Raw genomic sequence first — 9666 nt, forward strand, 5'->3', positions numbered from 1 at the left:
GTTAGCACCTCTGACAGTGCAGCACTCCCTCAGAACTGCACTGGAGTGTCCCCCTTAATTTTTGTGCTCAAGCCCTGGAGTGGGCTTGTGATTCAGAGACGTGGGCCCTACCCACTGAACCACAATGGTGGATTTAGGAGGCTCTTCACTATTTGGTGGGTAGAGTGGGGAGAGCAACAGATTTATTCTAGACTAGAGAATAAAAGTTTGCGTCATTTTTATTGTGTTACTTTAGAAGCATATAGTTAAATGTCTAATTCAAAACCACATGCAACTTTGTGCTTTGCAGTATACAACATTGATGAAATGTGTTTACTTTGGGTATTTGATGTTATAGTAAGTGTTTGCTGTGTTTCTTAACCTATTATTGCAGATTTCTGAGATGCCCAAACCAGATTTCATGTCTAAAACGCTGGAAGAGTTGAATATTGGAACATACAAGAACATTGCAGTGGTGAACAAAAACACTCCCATTTATGTGGCTTTGGGAATCTTTGTGGAAAAGAGAGTGTCTGCGTTGCCTGTTGTGGATGAATCCGGTAAAATTAAATTCTTATTTTTAACCACCATCTCAACACACTTGACTATAGTATTCGTTACCTGCATGCACAAGTAGAGCAGAATATGTCAAAAGTTAGCTGTAACTGCAGATCAACACCGCAACTTCTCAATAATAACTAAGTAATTCTTACTAATGTAATGAAATTTAGTTTCAATGCCCTTTTAACTTTTTTTTTGTATATGCTTTATTTATACAGGTTAGGCATCACAATGTTGAGGTTGGCTGGTGAGGATAGTAAAATATGCATCAGTATGGATAATTAATTAAAGAGGAAAATTGACTGGAATAGCCTCAATTTATTTGACTGTAATTCGCTCAAGTGTGTCTTTCTCTACTACTTTAAACAAATCTGGCCTAAATGAACAAATCCTGAGAACCGTAACTTTACTTGGTCCTTATGGAAAATGTACGTGACACCTCTTGAAATAAATAATGAATACAGTTCTAATTCAAAGAGATTCACTTGGTAACTATTGTAGCAGTGAATAGAGAAGCCCAGACAAATTCTTTGCACTCTTCAACTTAATCGCTACCAAGTACTCAAATTATTAATTTCAATATTCTCCTGGCCTGAGGAGTACCTCCTGTTTTATCCTGATTGTTCCTGTCTTTCCCTGTACAGGGCGAGTGGGGGATATCTACTCGAAGTTTGATGTCATTGTAAGTATCTTACAGTGACTTAACTAGATGTTCTTTTTATTGCTCTGCAACTGTTCTCTAATTACAAGTTTGTGCTTTAGAACCTGGCTGCAGAGAAGACCTACAACAACCTGGACATTACTGTAACAAAAGCACTGCTGCACCGCTCACAGTACTTCGAAGGTGTACTGAAATGTTACAAGCATGAAACGCTTGAGACAATTATCAACCGACTCGTGGAGGCAGAGGTACAGGCAAAGAAGCTTGAAAAGAAAAACTAATAAAACCATTTACTGTTTAAAATTGTGGGTCAAATGCATGTCAGCCTCGTACTAAATTTTCAAAATTTTTTCCCCCTGCCTGCCCCCTCCCTAGAAAATGCTAACCTTATTGGGATATAGTTCCAAGACCACAGAACAGCCTCCAGTTCATCTGCCAAGAGGCCCATTCTTCCTGTGTGAGTCCAGTCAGGGTCATTAGATAGTGGATAGGAGTGGCAACCTTGGCTCATTTCTAAAATCTCCTCATCCCCCTCCATGTTTGGAAGCACTGAGGGCAAATTTAGTCACTCCCAGCTCCTGCAGTACAGACAGGGAATTGAACTTGGGATCTTCCAGGTTCACTTCATTCAACTCTGCACTGGGGCAGGCACGGAGCCTGTTGTCTTTGCAGCAACCTCTTGTGGTGTTGAGAATTTGAAATAGTACAAGCCATATCCTTTGCAGCCCCATTGCCTGAAACTTGTATCTGGAAGAGCTCTGAATCACGAGCAGTTTTGCTTTAATGGGATAATTCACTGTTAAGCTACTCCAGGAAAACTGTAAAACTTGGCGTGAATTGGAGTGTGTTGAAGACAGCCAGCTGGTTATATAATTGCTGTTGTTGCACTTAACCTCTTCCTACCAGGCTTTGCAAGCAGGAACATCTCCAGCATGGTTTTAAATGCTGCTGAGAGAAGTGTGCTTTGACTGCCTGTTCAAAAAATGAAATAGCAAAGCTATTAAATGGCTCTTTACAAATGGGATAAAAAAGGGGATAAAACTACAAATGAATGAATAAAAAATAAGTGGTTAAAAAATAAAAATGAATGTAGAAAACAAAGGATTAAAAAAGGGGGTGAGGATGGGGGAGAGAGTTCATGGTCTGAAGTTGTTGAAGTTAATGTTAAGTCTGGAAGGCTATAAAGTGCCTAATCGGAAGATGAGATGCTGTTCCTCCCGTTTGCTTTGAGCTTCACTGGAACATTGCAGCAGGCCAAGGACGGACATGTGGGCATGAGAGTAGGACGGGGTGTTAAAATGGCAAGCGACAGGGAGGTCTGGGTCATGCTTGCAGACAGACCGAAGGTGTTCCACAAAGCAGTCACCCAGTCTGCGTTTGGGGTCTCCAATGTAGAGGAGACCGCATTGGGAGCAGCGAATGCAGTAGACTAAATTGCAGGATGTGCAAGTTGAAGTGCTGCTTCACCTGAATAGAGTGTTTGGGCCCTTGGACAGTGAGGAGAGAGGAGTGAGAGAACAAGTTCAGCCAGGCGGAGGAGAGTGGTGGTGATTGTTCGGACCTCTGTTCAGGAAAGAAGCGGAGAGCCCTCAGACCATCCTATTGGGGGATGGAGGTGTAAAGGGATTGGACGTCCATGGTGAAAAGGAGGCGGTTAGGGCCAGGGAACTGGAAATTGTTAATATGATGTAGGGCACCAGAGGAATCACAGATGTAGGTGGGATGCTCCTGTCGAGCACTTAGGGACATCTTATTACGTTAAAGGCGCTACGTAAAAGCAAGTTATTGTATTCGCAGTCTTGTTTCTCTTCTTTCTCTGAAAGGAAGTAACCAGTGTATGAAATAAATGACTTCACTGATTGTGTTCAACGATCTATAAAAGTGGATTTATACGAATTCAAACTTCTAGCTTTTCCTTTTGTTGTTGTAACACTCCCTCGGATTTTATTTGGATAAGTAAGAGACTGAAGCTGTTTAACTGGTGCATCAATCTCATTTCACCCTCCCATATCCCTGAACATTGCAATAACCCATCTGCCCAGATCCCATTGATCACTTAAGGAATTCCTCCAGAAGGCAGCACCAGAGGTAAAAGATGCAGATTGAGTTTTGTGCTTTAAGACTCTGCTGACTAAGAATCAAGTGCTCCCTCTACCCAAGTATTTGGCACAAATATTGCAATCTCTTTTCCAAATTCTGTGATGATAGAAGTGAGATTGTGTTTTTTTCCTATTTATTCCATTTTCCTTTCAACGAAATTTAGTGTTAAATTCTTGAATTTTTTCATTGTTTAACATACCAATTGAGAACGTTGTTGATCTTGTTGGAGACTTGAACAGAACATGCACATTCCAGCAAATACCATACGGCATGACGGAAGGAATGCCTCATTACTAACTTCAGTTAAAACTCATGCAAGGGACAGAGTATCTTTCACTTCATTGAGCAGAAATTGGTAAAATCTCAAATTTCAAGGTTCCAGAATGACTGCAATCCATGTTTCTTTGAAACCTTGTGAATCCTGCCTTGTACAGAAGTATCCATGGAACATTCCAGCTAGCCAGGAAGCACATCCTTTCCAGCATTGATGAGCTGAAAAAACAAAGCAACTTGGCAGCTCTCAAGCTTTGCCATGTTTGTTCATCCCAGTTGCAATCTGTTGTTTTTCTCCTTGAAAATGTGATATCTGCCCAGCACACACTGCCCTATGGAGGGAGAAACCTAGCATGGTTCCTTCCTCCAGAGCGCTGGAATGCATCACTACCTTGGTGGAGGGAGGGAAGAGAGCTGGAACTGTATCAAGATGTGTGAAACCCAGAGGCTTTTCCAAAAAAAAGATTGCTTTTAGTCTAGCGACATGAGCTGGTAAGCTATTGCTAAGCAGCATTCATTTATAATGGATTGAACCATTTTCCTGTCCTCCTCATAGATTCTTCACAATAACCACTTGTTGCTGATCAGGTCTTTCCCTGTTTGTAGGTTCATCGGTTAGTGGTGGTTGATGATAATGATGTGGTAAAGGGGATTGTTTCGCTCTCTGACATTCTGCAGGCACTGGTGCTGACCAGCGGAGGCAAGTATACACTCTGTATGATCCAGTTGTTAAAAGTAGGCAGGGATACAATTGTGGCTCTTAATCTCTGTCCCCCTGAGCATTTGGTGTAATAAACTGCAGTCATTGTTCTTGCTGAGGAGTGTGGACAGACTCTGCTTATCCAGATACTGATTGCCGAGAATAACGTTTTCTTTCAGGCAAAACTTTGTTTGCCTTGGGTATAAGATGGCCTGTATATGTTTTTCCCATTGTGTGATAAAACACAAATCAAGAGCAAGTTATCAAGAAATATTCATTTGTTAAACCCTGATCGTGCCCTGTCTGGGTGTGCGTGTCCGTCTGTGTCTAAGATTCATATGATAGCCAAAGAACTCCCTTGAGGTGGAGCACATTCTACTGTACTACATTATCATTTCACTGAATTTACAAATGGAATACATTAGTATTGCAGTTTTTGCCACCATGTGGATACTTATATGGTTACTACTGTATTAAATGGACCTGTACGAAAAAAGGTCTGTCTCGTCATTCTCATTAAAGATTGATTCCAGTGCTGTGGTTAGCTGGCTGTTGAAAAATTTGTTGGAATGTGACCCAGTATATTTATCATCAATATTTTCGCCCTCTGCCTCACTTCAGTAATGTTTTATTTAAGACTCTAACTCCAGAATATACTGTGAGTTTGGCATATCTGACAGCACAAAACGATAAAGCATGAAGTAAAGTTACTTTTATTTTTCCTTAGATAATTCTTCATGCAAGCTTGGACAGTGAGAGATATGTGTAAAGTGCACCAGCAACGTCTTCCCCACGTAGAGACCTCACCAGCCTTGGAAGTCTTTTGTCTGAGAATATGCACCCATGGTGGCACAATGTTTTTCACCAGCACAATGCTGTTCCATAAAATAGAGAAGGACCCTGGCTACTGCTCCTATTTTGGTTAAACTTTGAAATGTTTCACACCTTTCTACATAAAGCCATTGACTTTCTGTGCCCACTGAAATGACACTGCAGGTCAGGTCAGAGGAACTGAATCTTTTGTTCTTTTAATTATCCCATCCTACCTCAGGTGGATAGCTTTTCGAAGTGTATTAACGTGGCTGATTATTTCATTATCTGAACATCACTTTTTTTTGTACTTGATTTAATTTGATTATCTGTTCTGTACTAGATGTTATCATCCAATTGTTGTAACCAGAGCAGCTTGATACAGTGACACCACTGCTTTTATTCACTGTTCTTAGCTCAAATGTGCGCAAAACTCTGAGCGATACAAACATAATTACCAAAAACCAGATTGCATGAACGCAGTGTAATGGTCTTTTTGACTGAGCTGTTGATAAGAGTCCAGTACCTGGTTTCTCGGATGACTTCTTCCGACACCTCTCTTTGTGATGTGTCACTTTATGCTTTACAATGTGCTGTGTCTTTCACACCAAAAAAAACATCACAAGTAATTATTTTGATGGCCTGATTTGCATGGTTAGATTATTTTTGCACTTCTGGCTGAAACACGATTGAGGGGTGTGGATGTGTGCCTCTCTTTCCTAGAGCCTCCCTTCAAGTGCAGTTAAAGAAATGCATTTCAAGCTGAGAGTATTTCTTCTCTGAGCTCCTTTTATTTGAACATTATTCAACAACAGCTTTCCGTTTAAAATTTCTGTAATTATTTCATTTCTTAAAATCACTTGCTATTTAAGGCAGTAACTTAGTTTCAGATAGGCTGATTCCAAAATGGTCCTAATATGCAAAGTTGATTTTGACTTTTCAAAACTGCAAATCATTGGGAAGAATGACCAGCCCCGCAGCTCAAAAGAAGTCTGAAGACCAAAGCAAATATGAAATTGATTAAGTATTGTGACAACCAAATTGTATTTCTTCATGCATTGGAAAACGGTGATCGCAGATGTTTTAATTCTGGGCTTGAATCTCATTTTTGTTGCGTATAATTTTTCCAATGTCATTTAATTACTCGTGGATTTGAGGGTCAGAATTTTTTTTTCTCATTTCTAGTCTGGACGGAGATTTGATTTGATGACCGGCTCCTGTACTGCTAATGAACCAGGTTGGAAGTGTTGCTCATGGTTAAAATTCCAATTGGGAAAACGTTTGCTTTTATTAGCTTAAATTCTGGTTGGACCCAGAGTTTTTCTTTTTATTCTTTCATGGGGTGTGGGTGTCGCAGACCAGACCAGCATTTGTTGCCCATCCCTAATCGCCCCTGAGCTGAGTCACTTAAGAGGCATTAAGAGTCAGCCACATTGCTGTGGGTCTGGAGTCACATATAGGCCAGACCAGGTAAGGACGGCAGATTTCCTTCCCTAAAGGACATTAGTGAACCAGATAGGTTTTTTTTACAACAATCGATGATAATGGTCACCATTTCTGAGACTAGCTTTATATTCCAGAATTCATTAATTGAATTTAAATTCCACCAGCTGTGGTGATGGGATTTGAACCCATGTCCCCAGGACATTAGTCTGGGCCTCTGGATTACTAGTCCAGTGACATTATCACTATGCCACTATCTGCCCAGGGCGACATGTAAGAATCTCACACTACACCATGTAAGCTTTGATCTAATTGTGTGCAATGAGTATGGTAGTGTTCTGTGCTGTTTTTAATTTTTTAATGAGGTGATAGTTTGCAAGATTGGTGGCTGTACCTGGAATCTTGGACATTCTGATATGGCAATGCAGATGTTCCAGCACAATTGGATACAATAGGACCTTCTAGTGATACATTTTAGAAAGTTGCTGATGTCTAAGCAGACAGGGTCAGGGGTGCTGTTAATAAGACAGAGGCAAAAATGCAAACTCTTTGTTTGGACTGATGAGCCAGTGGGATCTGATGAGATTACAGCTACTGTTACGAAACAGCAAAATGTAGGGTTGATCAGTGCCTAAGTTGCAAGGAACCCTAATTCTTATAGTTGTCAGTATCTCAGTTTATGGTCTGCAACTATTCTTTCACCACTATCCCCGCCCCCCCCCCCACCTCACTCCAGGAAAAACAGTATGGTTTCACTCCTCCAAAGGATCTGTTGGAATGAGGCATGATCTTGTTACAAGGCAAGCCAATTTGAATTGTAACTTCATAACTGTAAGTTAATTGTAACTTAATAGGAAAAAAATTACGGATTTTTTATGCTGCATGTGCACATATAGGTTCTGAGTAATGTTGACTCCAGTCATTCTCTTGACACGGTTATGCAATAAGTTGCTGTAAATGTACAACATGAACATTGGATCTAAATTTTGTTGAGGTGATTGAGTTGAAAATGTCAGAAGTGAACGTGAACAAATTCCCTGTTTGGTGTGACCTTCAGACAAAAAGCCCCATAGATCTTGTCAAGGGAACCACATGAATATTATTTTCTCTCCAATTTCCTTCAGCTTAACCCCTGCCCCCTTCCTTTCTCTCCTGAAGATGTTGCTTCTAGCTGGAGTGTAGTGCTGGGACCCCTTCAGAACTTTGCTCAAGTGGCCATCCCTCATGTATGAGCCTAGTGGTGGGCTATTCACAGCCAAGGTCAGTCCTGTCCCTGCCCAATGATCATGCGTGAATCATAGTGATCAGATTGACAGTCCTGGATTTCTCCCCCTTCCCTATCCCTGGGAGTATAGCATCCATTCCAGGTTTTAACAAGAGCGTGACTCTTGATTCAACGTAGTTTTAAAATTTATGGTGTGTTTTATTTGTGGCATTATAAAAATGTAATTTAGGAAAGAATATGGACCACTTTCAAGTAAACCCCATGCAGATAGCCAGTAATCCACACTGCAGTTCTGACTGCTTAATTCTGGGACGTTGACACAAGGCTTCTCCAATAGAAATAGTTGATTATTGCTGAAACCAGCACACTAGACTGGACAATCACCAGCAGCATTTCTGAAAGCAACACTGAAAACTGTGTTTTCAATTGTTGGGCTGATGAATTACAGATTACACGTAATTAGTGGTACACGTCTAAACAACTTTTGAGAACTAAATTGGTGGCATTTAATGCTGTATTTAACTGTCAGACCTTTGCAATGATGCCACTAAAGAAAAAAGGCGGGCTTGCATTTCATGACACCTTTTATGACCACAGGCTGTCCCTAAGCGTTTTACAACTTATGAAGTACTTTTGAAGTGTAGTCACTGTTTGTAATGTAGATACAGGTCTAACCTGGATACAGAGGTCTACATCAGCCACTGATTTGAGCTAATCTGTTGCTGGGTATCTAGTTCCTGGGATCCCGAAATGCTTGAACTCCGGATAGGGATTGCGGATCAGATGTGAAAAGGGAAACAAGTGGCAAAATTTGATATTTCCAGACTGAAAATTTTTACTCATTTTAAAGTTTGTCTTTCCTTATTCGCTTTTCCCCTCTTGTTTTTTGGCCTTCTATTACTGCTGCTTCCCGCTGTCACAGTGGTTCTTGTGTGGGCCTCCAGGTGATATGTTGGGTGAGCTTGGCAAGCTCATCAGTTGACTGGGATTGGGGGTAGATCAATGGTGAAGCTATCAATGATAGTAAATGTCTTCAAAGCTCCACTCATCCTGACCCCTCGCTGTGGAGTCAGAGGGACTGTAAGGAAGCACCAAAGTTTTTAAAGGAAAAGTACATTAAAATATTTTTTTGGCCTGAAAAGAATCTTTTCCTTAAATGTACTAAGCAACCTCACTCACATCCTTGTAACATTGTTTCCTGAAGTAAACTTGCCAATTGTGTGCCATTTATGCATTGCTCTGTAGACTGTCTGGATTTCTGTTTTTAAAACATTTTTCTAGTGTTTTGTTAAATTGTTTTATATGATGTTGAATGTGTTTTGTTCATTAATGTAATACCATAAAGTTTCAGTTTTTAAAAAAATTGCAATGGAATCAATGTGAACTTAAAGTGCAGTGGTTATTTCCTCATAGAATCAAATTGATATTTATTCCGATCATAGTCCAAACCTTTCTCTAGTAGAATAGTGTTTACACTCCTTTTGCATTTACTTGTGAAGATTTGAAATCTCACTGAAAGAGGTATTGATTGTAACATAGTCAAAACTAAAATAAAATTCTTCAAAACATGTCACTTATTTTCAGGATTTCTGACTTACCCACTCCATCCTCAGCTAATAACGATGTGATTTATTTTTGCTTAATGTGCTTGTTATGATTGAGGGACCAATGCAAGTGAGTGCACTTAAGAATAAAAAAGAGTCACTCGTAAGATGGCCACCTGAATTTTGGAGGAAACTGGCGTGCCTGGAGCTCATTTCTGAATGCCATACGTGTGACTGATCCTGTGTGTGTGTGGCATTACAATGTGTAATGGTTTCTGAAATGCTGCATTGGGTTGAACTCTTAGACTGCACCCAACATTGTGCTAATCCAGCAGAATGGCACCTTCTCTTAGTTGGAGGCAGGAGAGTC

At 40.4% G+C, this 9666-nt stretch overlaps 1 protein-coding gene across 3 annotated transcripts in view; it reads left to right on the plus strand.

The window, feature by feature from the left end:
* Positions 1-9320, plus strand: part of LOC121273266 (5'-AMP-activated protein kinase subunit gamma-1) — a 54416-nt gene extending 45096 nt beyond the window's left edge. For all 3 annotated transcript variants that reach the window (XM_041180302.1, XM_041180300.1, XM_041180301.1), the window contains 5 exons: positions 374-539; positions 1185-1222; positions 1303-1449; positions 4181-4274; positions 5002-9320. In XM_041180302.1, the coding sequence (XP_041036236.1) occupies positions 374-539; positions 1185-1222; positions 1303-1449; positions 4181-4274; positions 5002-5030 (474 nt within the window). In that variant the 3' untranslated portion in view covers positions 5031-9320. The remainder of the gene's footprint in view (positions 1-373; positions 540-1184; positions 1223-1302; positions 1450-4180; positions 4275-5001) is intronic.
* Positions 9321-9666: the final 346 nt, after the last annotated feature.

This window comes from Carcharodon carcharias, chromosome X (genome assembly GCF_017639515.1).
Source record: "Carcharodon carcharias isolate sCarCar2 chromosome X, sCarCar2.pri, whole genome shotgun sequence".
NCBI lineage: Eukaryota > Metazoa > Chordata > Chondrichthyes > Lamniformes > Lamnidae > Carcharodon > Carcharodon carcharias.